Source organism: Coregonus clupeaformis, chromosome 16 (assembly GCF_020615455.1).
Source record: "Coregonus clupeaformis isolate EN_2021a chromosome 16, ASM2061545v1, whole genome shotgun sequence".
Taxonomy (NCBI): domain Eukaryota; kingdom Metazoa; phylum Chordata; class Actinopteri; order Salmoniformes; family Salmonidae; genus Coregonus; species Coregonus clupeaformis.
Window position 1 is genome coordinate 50,448,254 of NC_059207.1, and position 16,236 is coordinate 50,464,489.

The 16,236-nt window shown below is 45.4% G+C and overlaps 1 protein-coding gene across 3 annotated transcripts in view; it reads right to left on the bottom strand.

The window, feature by feature from the left end:
- LOC121585065 (patatin-like phospholipase domain-containing protein 7) overlaps window positions 1–16,220 on the bottom strand; it is a 21,086-nt gene extending 4,866 nt beyond the window's left edge. The window contains exons 1-27 of one of the 3 annotated variants that reach the window (XM_041901412.2): window positions 16,148–16,220; window positions 13,595–13,652; window positions 13,341–13,427; window positions 11,229–11,325; window positions 10,874–10,947; window positions 10,344–10,441; window positions 10,064–10,204; window positions 9,600–9,759; window positions 9,272–9,352; window positions 8,879–9,007; window positions 7,577–7,657; window positions 7,279–7,405; window positions 6,797–6,859; window positions 6,401–6,504; window positions 5,552–5,710; window positions 5,201–5,278; window positions 4,673–4,878; window positions 4,370–4,501; window positions 3,903–4,026; window positions 3,483–3,672; window positions 3,169–3,318; window positions 2,947–3,010; window positions 2,643–2,811; window positions 1,778–1,960; window positions 1,196–1,314; window positions 476–632; window positions 138–254 (exon numbers count right to left, since the gene is read on the bottom strand). In XM_041901412.2, the coding sequence (XP_041757346.2) occupies window positions 138–254; window positions 476–632; window positions 1,196–1,314; window positions 1,778–1,960; window positions 2,643–2,811; window positions 2,947–3,010; window positions 3,169–3,318; window positions 3,483–3,672; window positions 3,903–4,026; window positions 4,370–4,501; window positions 4,673–4,878; window positions 5,201–5,278; window positions 5,552–5,710; window positions 6,401–6,504; window positions 6,797–6,859; window positions 7,279–7,405; window positions 7,577–7,657; window positions 8,879–9,007; window positions 9,272–9,352; window positions 9,600–9,759; window positions 10,064–10,204; window positions 10,344–10,441; window positions 10,874–10,947; window positions 11,229–11,325; window positions 13,341–13,427; window positions 13,595–13,645 (3,141 nt within the window). In that variant the 5' untranslated portion in view covers window positions 13,646–13,652; window positions 16,148–16,220. Of the gene's footprint in view, window positions 1–137; window positions 255–475; window positions 633–1,195; window positions 1,315–1,777; window positions 1,961–2,642; window positions 2,812–2,946; window positions 3,011–3,168; window positions 3,319–3,482; window positions 3,673–3,902; window positions 4,027–4,369; window positions 4,502–4,672; window positions 4,879–5,200; window positions 5,279–5,551; window positions 5,711–6,400; window positions 6,505–6,796; window positions 6,890–7,278; window positions 7,406–7,576; window positions 7,658–8,878; window positions 9,008–9,271; window positions 9,353–9,599; window positions 9,760–10,063; window positions 10,205–10,343; window positions 10,442–10,873; window positions 10,948–11,228; window positions 11,326–13,340; window positions 13,428–13,594; window positions 13,653–16,147 lie in introns of all 3 variants that reach the window. The other 2 variants (XM_041901413.2, XM_041901411.2) reach the window with 2 other exon arrangements.
- Window positions 16,221–16,236: the final 16 nt, after the last annotated feature.

Below are 16,236 nucleotides of genomic sequence, written 5' to 3' on the forward strand. Positions count from 1 at the left end.
TCTTAAGTATGGGTAAAATCTAGAGATGAATAAATAATCCTGATTTTAAATTGATCATAGAGGCGTAATAAAACCATCACTATTAGCAATGGGATCCTGTCAAGTGGAGTGTGGACTATAACCCCCTGTCCTCTCACCTCGATCTGTTTGCCCTTAAACACAGCGCTGACGCTGTTGTTAAAGGAGGCCCCAGAGAACATGGAGGTCACAGGGTACGTCAGGTCGAACACCTTCTTGAAGATGGACGTCATGTCCTGGTATTGGAGAGAGAGGTGCAGAGATACATTACGATCAACTTCTCTGGAGCCAAAGACAACGTCTATGTCTTAAACCCTATTCCCTATTTAGTGCACTACTTCTGACTAGTGCCCTGGTCAAAAGTAGTGCACTATATGGAGAATAGGGTACCATTTGGGACTAGGAGAACATCCTCTTATGCATTGATCCCAGCTCCAGCCGTCCTGTATCTTCTCACCATGGCCCACTCGCGAGCGCGGACCCTCATACGGCGGTTGCTCTTCTCCTCAGCGTACAGCGCCCCCATCAGGGAGCCGATGGAGGTGCCGCCCACCATGTCCACAGGGATGCCTGCCTCATTGAGCGCCCGCAGGATGCCAACCTGACAGCAACCCCTGGATAGAGGGACACGGACCACAGGTAGGTTACACAGAGTCCAAAACATGACACTGGACAATAAGCACAGTCAGTGTGTGAATAAAAGAGGGGGAGAGGGGGGACGTTTAGCTTAAGGAAGCTTTTAGTGGACAGTCAGATGGAGCAGTGTTGACGGGACTAGACAATATACCCACCTTGACCCAGCTCCTGGACATGCCAGAGCATAAAGGAAAAAGCACAGAAAGCAGAATAGAAAGACAGAAAAGCCATTATCGAAAGACAGAGGCCTCATAGAAAGGTAGACAGAGGAAAGAGGCATCCAGAGTGAACACTGACACTAACAGCCATACGCTCTCTATACTATAAATATTTACATTATTTAAAGTTAGGCAAAAAACAGGAAAACCAGAGACTATAATCCTAAAAGTATGGTGTTTGAATAATTGCAGTTGTAAAAATCTGTGGCGTAAAAATCGTAATGTGACGACTGCAGATGCCAGATCGAATCAGCTAAAAAGGTAGTAGTGATAGTGCAGCATGTTACATTGGAGTGTGAGGTGTGGAGAGAGATGAGCAGTACCTTGCACCCCCTCCCCCCAGCACCAGGGCGATGGTGTTGCCTGTCAGGACTCTGGCCAGACGGCTGAAGTCAGAGTGGCGGTCTGGAGGCTTCTGGAACGCACGCTGGTACATCTCTCTCTGAGGACGACCACAGCAGGACCACAGGAACACAGGAACACAGCACCAGAGGTAGAGTGGGAAGAGTCAGCAAATTTGTGATTCGTCCCAATTGGCACCCTCTTCCCTAGTGCACTACTTTTGACCAGAGCGCTATACACTATATAGGGAATAGGGTGCCATTTGGGAAGCAGCCTAGGTCAAGGCTGTCCTTGAAAAGTAATGTTATTTAAGGGCTTCCTTCTGAGACATGCATCATATGAGCAGTGTGAACCAAGCTGCAGGTCAAAAGCCAAGACTGAAAAAGTAGGTTGAATATTGTCTAGTCAGTGACAGGAGCTGTGACTATTCTGGATGAGGTGTGTGTGTACTAGCTGGGACAGGCTGCTGCTGGAAAATCTCACATTTGGGCAGGAGAGATGTGTCTTTGCCTGTGTGTGTGTGTGTGTGTGTGAGCCTGTGTATGTGTGTGTATATAGGGTACCAGTTTGGGCAGGCTCCTCTTGGAGAAGACCCTGTGTGGACAGGAGAGGTGCAGGTGTCTGGAGATCCAGCTCCTCATGTTGAGCCACTCCACAGTGCCCTGAGGCGGGGGACCGTCCTCCCTGTGCAGCAGGATCAGCTGCTTCTGGGCCCGCACTGCACTGCCCTCCAGCATCTGCTCCAACTAGGGGACAGAGGCCACAGCACAGGGACAACAGGGTCACACCCAAGTGGAGGAGAGCTAAGTTAAGGTTGAATCCCAAATGGCACGCTATTCTCTATGTAGGCCACTACTTTTGACCAGGGCCCATAGGTAGTAGTGGACTATAGAGGGAATAGGGTGCCATTTGGGATGCATGCCAAATTATGTCCTATTTCTTATGTAATGCACTATTGGACCAGATCCATGTGTTCAAGCATACAGTTGCTTTATAAGTCGTGCACTGTATAAGAGGGATTGGGTGTCATTTGATATTTGTCCTTCATGTCAATCAGATAGCAGAGAATAAAAGAGACAAGCCTTGTTGATCTTCTTCCTCATTAAGCTTCAGTAATTTAACCCCTAATAAACTGTCTAACTAATAGGGGTCCATCCTAGCGAAGCTAATTAAGAAGCCATTTAGACTTCACTATTCCCCACCTACACTCAGTAGACTCTTAACCAGTTTTCCCACTTCATAGAGATTGCATTAAACAAAGTAAGCCCTCGACTTTCCTAATTCCCATTAGGCAGATAGGGTTCTATAGGTATATGTCGCTTTTTATTGAGTTGCACTTCTTGGCCAGGACTTCTGACCTCAATGGGACTTCCCGGTTAAATAAAAGGTTAAAGAAAAAAGGCAGAGGTGTTGCTGTGCATTTTGTACCTCGCCCACGGTTGGCTCGGCCTCTCCCAGTCCCACGATGATGATGCAGTCGGCCTGGCGGATGCAGCGCTGGGTCCAGGGGGTCAAGGTATCGTCTGATTGGTAGAGAACGATGCGGTGGATATCCTCCTGCTGCCCCAGCCAGCTGGACAGACGGTACTCGTGCACACTATAGAGGAGAGGGTTGAGATGTGTGTATCCTTTAAAAAGTGTTTCCATCAACTATGACAACCAGCTGATCTTGACACAAATATGCTAAATCGGACAAGACAGTGCATAACTGAAATGATGACATCATTTCTACCTGTCCAGTGCGGCAGCACCCAGTCGCTGTTTGATGATGTCACTGGTCAAGAGTAAGGTTGGACCTAAAGGACCAACAGAAATAAAATGGTACATACTGAATGTTGACCAGCAAGCTATAGTGAAAAAGAATTAGTAGTAGTAGTTCACGTATTAGTCCAACAACATCTGCTGTTTGAGTCACTGGGAGTGGTGAAGCAGGACTAGTAGTAGTGATATGTACCAATGGCACTGAGTGCATGCTGCAGCTCCAATGTGAAGGCTGTAAGAGGCACCTCCTCTGACACAGGCAGGATGGTCACAGTGGACAGGTTAGAGGCCGGGCTCCCTGAATCCCACTTACTGCTGGGGGGGTGTAGTGCCAGACCACGAGCTACAGTAGAGGAAGGAAGACAGAGGCATCGCTGATACACCATGGGTGGTTGACACAGACAAAATACAAGAACAAACACGCACACACACATACACACTTATGCATGCACGCAAACACACACACACACTGTCCCCATGACACACACATTTTAAATGTACTCTAACCTGTCAAGGGTCCGTTAACCTGCTGCATATTTCCCAGGATCTTCTGTCCCAGTAGATGGATGAGTCTGGTCACTACCTGTGGATACCTCCTCTTGATGGAGCTGAGGGCCCCCTCAGGCAGCTTGGCTAGCTCAGAGTCCCTGATGGCGTGCACTGTAGTGGCTCGGTTCATGTGGGTCAGGGCCTCCACCTGAGGACACCACACAAGTTCTATGAACAACAGTTAGTCAAGGGTTCCATCTCTTGAAGTTAAATTAGCCTGATCCCAGATTTGTTTGTGCTCTTCACAACTCATTGTCACTCATTGTCAAGCCATGACAATGGGTGACAAGGAATTGACATGATAGCACAAACAGATCTGGGACCAGGCTAGAGTTAAATACATAAACCATAAAGAATATGGGATTATAGAGCACTCACCACCCCTATGAGGTCACCGCGACCATACTCTCCAGTCAACTCCTTCTTCCCATCATCCTTTGCGATGACAGAACGCAGGCGGCCACTGAGGACGATGAAGGTGCTGTCCGACTTGTCTCCCTGCCTAGGAACAGTTGGATGCAGCAGTTAGACAGAGGAACAGATAGACCAGGGTATTCAAATCTTACTCTACGAGGTCCGGAGCCTGCTGGTTTTCTGTTCTACCTGATAATTAATTGCACCCACCTGGTGTTCCAGGTCTAAATCAGTCCCTCAGAGGGGAAGAATGAAAAAAAGCAGTGGAACTGGCTTTGAGGTCCAGATTTGAATTTGAGGGAGATTGAGGATATGAGACCATTCAGCATAGAGATCCTATAATTCACTGACCAAGATTTTTTGTCATGTTGCTAGGATGCCTATGTCCATTCTAGTGTTCTATACGTACTTCTATGCTATTCAGCAGGTACCTGTAGACAGCGCGGCCAGCCTCCAGAGCCATCCAGTCCAGAGCAAAGTCTATCTGCCTGACGAAGCCTGACACTCTCTTCACCACGGTGTGAGCCACATTCAGCACCACCCTTGGCTCTTCGCGCATTATCCTACATAGACACACATTCACATATTCAGACAGCAACTACTGTGCACAAAAACATGCACACCAACAGGGGGGCCTCTGGGACAAATATGAGAATTACAGTGACAACACTGCCATCAGACATCGAGAGTGTGTGTGTGTGTGTGTGTGTCTGTACACAAGGAAAATGGCATACTCATAGAAGGCAGCTTTAGAGATAGACAGGAAGGTGCAGTCCCTGTGTGCTCGGACGCTGAAGATGAGGGGTTCCCCAGTCAGCACAGCCAAATGACCCACCATCTCCCCCGGGTGGGTCAGAAACAGCAGGGTGTCCTCCTCACAGTCGATCATCCGCTGGTACACATGGAGTGCCCCCGAGATCACAAACTGCACACTCACATCCTACCAGAAGGAACAGACGGCACAGGGAGATACAGATATACATCATGTCAATGGGTGTGTCCCAAATGGCACCCTATTCTCTACTATTGACTAGAGCCCTAGTCAGAAGTAGTGCACTATATAGGGAGTAGTGCCTTTTGACACGCATAAATGAACCACTTATAACATGCAGTTATAAGACAAATGATTTTGACCGTTTCTGCCAGTGCTGCTGACAGAGAAGCAGCAGATGTTTTACTGAGGTGAGCTCTAGCCTCAGGGCTATGTGTAAAGGCTATGTCTACCACCATCAGGCAGCATGCAGACAGACTGACTGACTGACCTGGTCCCCCTGGCTGTTCAACACACAGCCAGCTTTGACCTGACGCAGAGTCACCCTGCCCTCCAGCAGACTTGGGTCCTGACAGAAAGAGGGAGAGAGATAGGGATGGAGGAGAGGGTCAGAAAATATGGCAGGAATGTCCAAACTCCTGCACTGTGTGCAGCTTCTGTTCCAGCCCAGCTCCTGATGAAGAATAAACAGTCGTCCATCTGGACTGTGATTAGTTGAATCAGGTGTTAGTTCTGGACTGGAACAAAAGCCTGCACATACTGTGGCTCTCCGGGGCCAGAGTTAGAGTCCTGCTAGATGTGTTCTAGTCTATACCGAGACCCAGAGAGAGCCATTCAGTACCTGCAGTTGTATGAGGCGCTGCAGGTCCTTCTTGGCAGCCTGGAAGATGGCGTTGACCTTGCTGTGGTGGATGTGACCTGACTGACCTCCTCCAACCTCAGAGTAGTGAAACACAGCAGAGGGAGTGTGCACCATTGTCACACTCTTCTTCAGAATGGACTGATGAATGAAAGGGAGAGAGTGGAGGGGGGAGAGAGAGTGGGGGCAGTGAGTATGGCCTTGCTATGGAGAGAGGTTGCCATAGGCAGACTTGGCTCTCACGAGAAGATAGGCTATGTGCCCACTGCCCACAAAATGAGATGGAAACTGAGCTGCACTTCCTAACCTCCTGCCAAATGTATGAGCATTTAGGGACACATATTTCCCTCAGATTACACAGACCCACAAAGAATTTTAAAACAAATCCAATCTTGATAAACTCCCATATCTATTATGTGAAATACCACAGTGTGCCATCACAGCAGCAAGATTTGTGACCTATAAATAAATACAAACTATATGCATCTGTTTATTTATTGTTACAACACTGTTACGTAGCCAATAATATAACATTTGAAATGTCTATATACTTTTAAACTTTTGTGAGTTTAATGTTTACTGTTAATTTCTGATTGTTTATTTCCATTGTTTATTTCCCTTTTGTTTATTTCAATTGCTTCGGCAATGTAAACATATGTTTCCGATACCAATAAAGCCCTTTGAATTGAATTGAATTGAGAGAGGGGGGAGAGAGGAAGAGTCAGAGAGAGAGTCAGAGACAGATAACTAGGAATGCCTCTGACTCTCTATGTATCTTATGTACGTTATTACACTGACATGTGTCTGGTAAATCTGCAGTGCATCACAGACCTTGTGTGGGACCTGGGGACTTGGTGGTGGTGTGTCTGCTTTAGCTGCTTCTTCTCTTATTCTGGCTCGCTGATATGCCATGTTGAGGTCAGCCGATGTGGCACCTGAGAGTGTGAGGAGAGAGACAAAAAGCATTCAGACACACAGACCAGGGCTTGTACAGTACAGGGCCGAATTCACAAAACACTACTTACGCAAAAACGTAAGAAACTTCTTGAGAAAAAAAAGAAGAAGTTCATAAGATAGTTTGTAAGTGCAATTACTCAACAATATCTTAAGATTTACAGTACAGTTCAGGTCACTACTATGTGGTCTGACCTGTGTGTGTGTGTGTGTGTGTGTGTGTGTGTGTGTGTGTGTGTGTGTGTGTGTGTGTGTGAGGTAATGTATGCTTACTTGACACTGCCAAAGGAGTGGACTGGGAGCGAGACCTCTTTCCTTTGGTGGTTGGGCTGCTATCTGAAAGACAGGAGTTCCTCTCTCCATTTTCTAAAACAACACCATACAGCTATACCATGAGTATGTCCTGCTTTCCAGCAAGCCACCATTCTTCATAGTGACATAACATAACAACCTCCAAACTTATCCATCTGGATTCATATTTTTATGATATGGTAATCCAAATGTAATACAGACAAAATGCAGACAAGGGTTGCACATTTCCAGTAACTTTCCCAAAATACCCAGGTTTTCCAGAAACCCCACATGGAGGATTCCCAGATTTCCTGCTTATTCCCTCCTGATTCTTCCAACTGGGATTTGTTTTTTTAGGGAAAGTTACTGAAATGTTTGGAACCCTATGCAAAACCAAAGCTAAAATGAACATTGGTTTCTATGCTGGCATTGACCTGTGAGATGATCATCCCATAATAACTGACCTGTGTCGCTGGGCCCCTTCTCATGGCCAGACTCATCAGACCGGGAGTGCTGTCTGTCTCGACCCCTGTTCGGGTTGGCTTCACCTATCACACTGTGCACTGCCACCAGGGGGATTGCCTGGCTCTCCTGAAAGACACACATGGAACACATGGAACACACACACACACAGAACCATCAGGAGTATACATCCCCTTCAAAGATGAAATACCCAGTCATGGATAATCTTTCATTATTGATGTGTCTGTGGCCTGTGTGTGTGTGTGTGTGTGTGTGTGTGTGTGTGTGTGTGTGTCATACCGCATTGAAGAGCTCGGTGGTAAGGCCTAGGTAGTTGTGAAGGGCTAGGAAGGTCACTCTCTGCAGGCGTACCATGATGATCTAGAAAGGACAATAACAAAAAAGTAACAATGGCTCCACTGTTTTAGTAAAGAGAGCAGAACCCTGAAAATGTCTGAAAATACAAAATGCTCAGTGATGTTGTTTTTAAGGTTTAGCTGTGTAGCTACATAATAATGTCACAGTTGCCTACAAACCAGGCAAGGGTGTAATCTCCAGAATTTGAGTGAATTATATAATGTCTGATTTCCCTGTGTACAGACCGCATCCCAAATGGCACTCGATTCCCTTTTTAGTACATTACTTTTGACCAGAGCTATATGGGCCCTGGTCATAAGTTGTGATTATAGAAAGTCTACACCCCCTTTAACTTTTTGCACATTTTGCTGCCTTAAAATTAAATCTAAAAAGGGATTAACTTAGATGTATTTCCTACAGATCTACACAACCTACCGCAAGACAACACGGCAAATAAATTAACTTTAATTTAAAACTACAGGGTTGGGTCAAATCCAATATTGTGGTGGTGGCAGAAACACGTTATGGGTATGCTTGTCATCGGCAGGGATTGGGGAGTTTGTCATGATCAAAATAAATATGAAGTGAGCAAAGCCCAGGAAAAAAGTTAGAGGAAAACCTGCCTCTGTCTTCTGAAAACCTAACATTGGGATAGAGTTTTATTTTCAGCGAGACAATTACACACATTTTAATGCAAGAAATACACCCCAGAATGGCTTTCCAAGAGGTGTTGAGTGTTCCTGAGTGGTCTAGTCTCAGTCCTGATTTAAATCTGCTTAAAAAAAATCAAAGACAAGGTTTGAATATTGCTGTCCATCAGTGATTCCCAACCAAATTTAACGAGCTTCAGCAATTTTGACAAAAACAATGTATGTATGTTTGTTGCATTAAGAGTTGTGCAAAGTTGGTCAAAACTTATTCAAAATGACTCATAGCTGTAATGGCTGCCTAAGGTGCTTCCACCAAGTATTAACTCAGGGGGATGGAGACTTAACCAATTATGCTATTTCAGTTTTTTATTTTTATTTATTCATTTGAAAACAATTCTATAACTTTCTTTCACTTTGAAAATGTGGAGTAGGTTGTGTAGATCTGTAGGAAAAAAATCTGATTTCATCCATTTTTATTTTTTATTTTAAGGCAGGTCTAGACAAGGGGGTCTAGACTTTCTATAGGCACTGCACAGGGAATAGGGTGCCATTTGGGTCGCATCCTAGGTCAGTCTGTCACTGATAGTAGCAGTACCTGGATAACGCGGACCAGAGTATCTGGATATTTCTCAAACACAGAGTGGAAGGCAGCAGCTGGAAGACGCAGTATGGTAGAAGGGGTTGCAGCTCTGGCAGATACAGTCTTGTAGGGGGCTGAGTGACCCTAGGATGCATAGGGGGGTAGAGGGCGAGAAGTGGTGGCTGGTGTCACTTTAAATCGGAGGACAGGCTCATTGTAATTGCTGGAATGGAATCAATGGAACGGTCTCAAACACATCAAACACATGGTTTTCCATTCCAGCCATTACTACGAACCGTCCGCCCCTCACCAGCCTCCTGTGTCTTAGGTACTTATCAGAGTGCAGTGGATACATAAACATGCGCTAACTGAATAAGAGGGTAAATGAGAGTGGAAAGTGTAACGTACAGTGATGACATCCAGGATACTGAGCAGACTGTGGACACTGTCTCCTGGAAACACTTCCTTTACCACCACATCTGTCCCATCCTATAACAACAAAATACATTTCATTTGCATTTGACTATCAAACTGTAGGTACATAATACAAGTAGTTGTAAATGCAGCGTAATGGGTGAGATCACGTCCCCTCATGATCTTGGGGCGAAACGTTTGACAAAGATGGAATACAATTTATTTTCTATCTGAGTGCGGACCTTCCTCAATTTCCTATTCATGATGAGGTGAAATAACATTGGCTCCAGCAACAGATAGATATAGCATGTAGGGATCTTACACTCTCATGTATGCAGAGCTCCAGACGGCCATCTTGCACCACGTAGATGCTGTCGTCGATGTCCCCGGGACGAAAGAGTGGCTCCATCTCGTGGAGCTGCACAAACACCATGTGACGGCACAGCTCCAGGAACAGAGGCTTCTCAAAGTGGCCCAGGACCCTGGACACAGCACAAAGACCATAGTGGAATGGATTACACAGGGGTTATCATTTATAAGCCTTGCTAAAACAACTGTTGGTAATTCAGCACCTTACAACATGACAACCCATCATTTGCTCAGTCTAGATGAGGGACACTCTGGTTTTAGTTTTTACCTGGTAGTTAATTGCACTCACCAGGTGCCCCGGGTCTAAATCAGTCCCTGACCAAAGGGTAAGAATTAAAAATAATCAGTGGAACTAGACTGGAGGTCCATATTTGAGTGTTCCTAGTCTAGGTGTTTACGTGTTTGCGGTTCCCTTGCCTGACGTTCTTGAGCATGTAGAGCACCTCAGAGGGCAGGTGAGAGTTCTGCACGTCAAACTCTGTGAGGTCAGCCTCCAGCAAAGAGGGAGGGGGCTCCTTAGCCACCAGGGTGGGGGGCTCCCTCCTAATGTGCAGTATTCTGGGACACAGAGTGGGTTAGTGCATGGTGTTTAAACTCATCCTTAAAACATACAAACTCGTTCAAATTGTTCACCATCAGAAAAAGAGAGGTTATCACTTCAGGTATCATCTGAATAAACAGTGTAGACATGACTCACTTTCGTGCTATAGACAGGACTTTGGTTCTCTTCCTGATTCGCTGCTTCTGTGACTCTGAGGTAGAGGTAGGGGTTGAGGTAGATGACAAGGTCTGCACCTGGTACGGTAAAAAACAGGAGGCGATGTTTTAGTTGAAATCAATTCTGTGTAGCTAGGCTTGTGAAACCAGCCTGATCTCGCAATAGCTCACATTCTAACGAGTGAAGTGAAATTAAATTAAACCTGTCTGCTTGAGTGGTCAGTCTGCATGACCAGTGGTTGGTCTGCTTAACCAGTGGTTGGTCTGCTTAACCAGTGGTTGGTCTGCTTAACCAGTGGTTGGTCTGCTTAACCAGTGGTTGGTCTGCTTAACCAGTGGTCGGTCTGCTTGACCAGTGGTCAGTCTGCTTGACCAGGCTACAGCAGAGCCTAACATACAGGTAATATCCTGTATCTCTATGTGCTATTTATACTGAAAATGACACCAAACTGTTATGGGAGACTCTCTAGACAAAATGTGTGAGGGATTGCCTGATGGAGTGGGACTGACCTTTCTCATGATCTTTCTGCCATAAAACATAACTTTGTCTCTTTTCCTAAAGCGATAGTGAGGCTGCTGCTCCTCTGAAAAACACATACAGCACATACAGGTACATGTCATGAACACATAGGCCTAAACGGCTGTTAAAGCTAAATTACCTTCTTTGGTTTATTACAATGTGACGAACTTGAACAATGTTCACTATTTTACTGGTTTGAAATATTTGCCTGTATATACAGCATTTATTATTAATAGTATTTTATAGATAAAGGTAGTTTGGTACAACAACTGATTCTAAATAAATACAAACAAAAAAATCAAATAGCTCTTCATTTATGAGAGAATGGAGGCAGGAAGTACTGACTGTACTGCTTGTATCTTCTGTAGAAGAAAAGAACGACCATGCCGATGAGAGACACTGCCAACACAGCCAGAACAGCTACGATCAGCACACCAGTCCACTGGGAGGGGAAAAGAAGATGATTATTAGGTGTGGACCAAACCACATCCACACTGACATCTAATATCTAGGCTACGGGGTTGTCCCAAATGGCACCCTATTACATACAGTACCAGTCAAAAGTTTGGACACACCTACTCATTCCAGGATTTTACTTTATTTTTTACTATTTTCTACATTGTAGAATAATAGTGAAGACAACAAAACTATGAAATAACACATATGGAATCATGTAGTAACCAAAAAAGTGTTAAACAAATCAAAATATATTTTATATTTGAGATTCTTCAAATAGCCACCCTTTGCCTTGATGACAGCTTTGCACACTCTTGGCATTCTCTCAACCAGCTTCACCTGGAATGCTTTTCCAACAGTCTTGAAGGAGTTCCCACATATGCTGAGCACTTGTTGGCTGCTTTTCTTTCACTCTGCGGTCCGACTCATCCCAAACATCTCAATTTGGTTGAGGTCGGGGAATTGTGGAGGCCAGGTCATCTGATTCAGCACTCCATCACTCTCCTCCTTGGTAAAATAGCCCTTACACAGCCTGGAGATGTGTTGGGTCATTGTCCTGTTGAAAAACAAATGATAGTCCCACTAAGCCCAAACCAGATGGGATGGCGTATCGCTGCCTTGAATTCTAAATAAATCACTGACAGTGTCACCAGCAAAGCACCCCCACACCATCACACCTCCTCCTCCATGCTTTACGGTGGGAAATACACATGCAGAGATCATCCGTTCACCCACACGCCATCCCACAACGACATGGCGGTTGAAACCAAAAATCTCCAATTTGGACTCCAGACCAAAGGACAGATTTCCACAGGTCTAATGTCCATTGCTCGTGTTTCTTGGCCCAAGCAAGTCTCTTCTTATTATTGATGTCCTTTAGTTGTGGTTTCTTTGCAGCAATTCGACCATGAAGGCCTGATTCACACACACTGTCTCCTCTGAACAGTTGATGTTGAGATGTGTCTGTTACTTGAACTCTGTGAAGCGTTTATTTGGGCTGCAATTTCTGAGGCTGGTAACTAATGAACTTATCTTCTGCAGCAGAAATAACTCTGGGTCTTCCATTCCTGTGGCGGTCCTCATGAGAGCCAGTTTCATCATAGTGCTTGATGGTTTTTGCGACTGGACTTGAAGAAACTTTCAAAGTTCTTGACATTTTCCGGATTGACTGACCTTCATGTCTTAAAGTAATGATGGACTGTGATTTATCTTTGCTGTTCTTGCCATAATATGGACTTGGTCTTTTACCAAATAGGGCTTTCTTCTGTATACCCCCCCTACCTTGTCACAACACAACTGATTGGCTCAAACGCATTAAGAAGGAAAGAAATTCCACAAATTATCTTTTAAGAACGCACACCTGTTAATTGAAATGCATTCCAGGTGACTACCTCATGAAGCTGGTTGAGAGAATGCCAAGAGTGTGCAAAGCTGTCATCAAGGCAAAAGGTGGCTATTTGAAGAATCTCAAATATAAAATATATTTTGATTTCTTTAACACTTTTTGGGTTACTACATGATTCCATATGTGTTATTTCATAGTTTTGATGTCTTCAATTTTATTCTACAATGTAGAAAATAGTAAAAAATATTGAAATGTTCTAAAACTTTTGACCGGTAGTGTATATATGATATCCAACTAAGCTTAGATGTCCACCAAATAGGCTGTCACAATGTTAACACAATGTTAAGAGAAGCCTGGGGATCCAAATACAGTAAATGTCTTGTTTAATGTCTTGAATATATAGTGTATTCGGAAAGTATTCAGACCCCTTGACGTTTTTCCACATTTTGTTAAGTTACAGCCTTATTCTTTTGACTGGTAGTGTATATAATGCACTACTTTTGACCAGAGCCCTAGTAGACCTCCACTTTATAGGGAATAGGGTGCCATTTCGGATGCAGCCTCAGTAGGCTGCTGGCATGGTGATCTAAGAACAGTCACAACAGCACTGTTCACAGATTCAGAGCTGGAAAGAAGAGTGATGGGTAGCTACCTACCAATGGCAATGGCATAGGAGTCTCTGTTCTGTCCTCCATCCAATGTTGCATCCTGGCCTTGATTTCACTGCCAAGTGGCACCAGGCTCTAAAAAACAAGCCGGAAACCAACATTCGTCAGATGTGTATTCATGACCAGGCATCAAGAAGGTTAAGCCTAGATAGAGGAATGGAATCAAACACTGTGTAATAGACAGAGCAGTAGACACTATTGACTCATGGAATGGGTGGGAGACTTAGAACTGGTTTTATTACCGGGTATATACTGCAGCTGTCCTCATCTTTGTCATCCACCTTGTCATCCATTCCTGGCCAAAAAAGGCAAATAGTGTACATGAATTTTCCAAGTCACAGTGGAAGAGACTGTAGAAAATAGGCCTAATAAAAAGGAGCACTATGTGAATTCTTGAACACCTAAAACCATTAAGGCAAAACATCCCCTAACAAAACTGACACAAATGAGAAAATAATATATTGCAAATGAGAACACTGGATCACTCACTGACTGTAGTGACCTTCTTGATCCAAACCAGTCAGGTTTCAAGACTGGTCATTCAACTGAGACTGCTCTTCTCTGTGTCACGGAGGCTCTCCGCACCGCTAAAGCTAACTGTCTCTCCTCTGCTCTTGTCCTTCTAGACCTGTCTGCTGCCTTTGATACTGTGAACCATCAGATCCTCCTCTCCACCCTCTCCGAGCTGGGCATCTCCGGCACGGCTCACTCTTGGATTGCGTCCTACCTGACCGGTCGCTCCTACCAAGTGGCGTGGCGAGAAGCTGTCTCCGCACCACGTGCTCTCACCACTGGTGTCCCCCAGGGCTCAGTTCTAGGCCCTCTCCTATTCTCGCTATACACCAAGTCACTTGGCTCTGTCATATCCTCACATGGCCTCTCCTATCATTGCTACGCAGACGACACACAACTAATCTTCTCCTTTCCCCCTTCTGATAACCAGGTGGCGAATCGCATCTCTGCATGTCTGGCAGACATATCAGTATGGATGACGGATCACCACCTCAAGCTGAACCTTGGCAAGACGGAGCTGCTCTTCCTCCCGGGGAAGGACTGCCCGTTCCATGATCTCGCCATCACGGTTGACAACTCCGTTGTGTCCTCCTCCCAGAGTGCAAAGAGCCTTGGCGTGACCCTGGACAACACCCTGTCGTTCTCCGCTAACATCAAGGCGGTGACCCGATCCTGTAGGTTCATGCTCTACAACATTCGGAGAGTATGACCCTGCCTTACACAGGAAGCGGCACAGGTCCTAATCAAGGCACTTGTCATCTCCCGTCTGGATTACTGCAACTCGCTGTTGGCTGGGCTCCCTGCCTGTGCCATTAAACCTCTACAACTCATCCAGAATACCGCAGCCCGTCTGGTGTTCAACCTTCCTAAGTTCTCTCACGTCACCCCGCTCCTCCGCACACTCCACTGGCTTCCAGTTGAAGCTCGGATCTGCTACAAGACCATGGTGCTTGCCTACGGAGCTGTGAGGGGAACGGCACCTCCGTACCTTCAGGCTCTGATCAGTCCCTACACCCAAACGAGGGCATTACGTTCATCCACCTCTGGCCTGCTGGCTCCCCATACCTCTGCGGAAGCACAGTTCCCACTCAGCCCAGTCAAAACTGTTCGCTGCTCTGGCACCCCAATGGTGGCTCCCTCACGACGCCAGGACAGCGGAGTCACTCACCACCTTCCGGAGACATTTGAAACCCCACCTCTTTAAGGAATACCTGGGATAGGATAAAGTAATCATTCTACACCCCCCTTACCCCCTTTACCCCCAAAAAAAAAAAAAGAAAACATTGTAAAGTGGTTATCCCACTGGCTATAAGGTGAATTCACCAATTTGTAAGTCGCTCTGGATAAGAGCGTCTGCTAAATGACGTAAATGTAAATGTAGTCACAGAGTGTACTGCCAGTGTGTCTGTCTGCACCTGGTCTGCACTCTGTAACCAGACACCCACTGGCCACTGCACATGCATACTTGAATAGACTCACCCACAAGCAAGTAGAAAGTCATAGGCTACTACACTACACACCCTGAGCCTGTATCTGTGCGCTAGAGACCTCTCACACAGATACTGGTTCATACACACCCCAGTAAACAGATTGTTCATGACAGGAATCAAATAGGGCCTAGTATCCTGACTATATCAAATTTGCCTGATCTAGCCTAGATAATAATAAGCCATTTAGCAGACGCTTTTATCCAAAACGACTTACAGTCATGCGTGCATACATTTTTTTGTGTATGGGTGGGTCCCGGGGATCGAACCCACTACCTTGGCGTTACAAGCGCCGTGCTCTACCAGCTGAGCTACAGAGGACCACATTAGATCATCAAATACTGAGCAGGTGCATGGCAGGCTTAATTTCAAGATCTGGATTTATGGTATTTTCCTCTAACTGTGCCCTTATATTGATCAACAAACCCATCACGGACAGACACACAGTCAATTCGCACAGGTATGACACTACTAACGTTGCCCTTGCCTTAAATAGCTATGATGTATCTACGACATAAATATGGAAGAATACGATCACATTTCCAATCAGTTACGTTTAATCCCAGTTATTAAATTGGAGTTCATAGATTCAGGCAGTCGACGGCTATATGGCAGATTTGTGTCACTGCCACACAGAGCTCAATGGACTGACAGGCAAACAGACAAAGTCCCGTTATGCCGATTTGCCCAATGCCCATTGACACCCCTTCTGTAGCCATGCAGTCAAATAAACACAAAGGATTTAGACTGCACTACATGGTTAAATGAAAAGATTAGCAACAATAATATACTTACTGGCTCGTATTACCTAACGTTCCACTATCTCCACTGTCAAAGTTTTGTGTACATATGCGATGTCTTTCAATCCCATGACTCACTGCCAG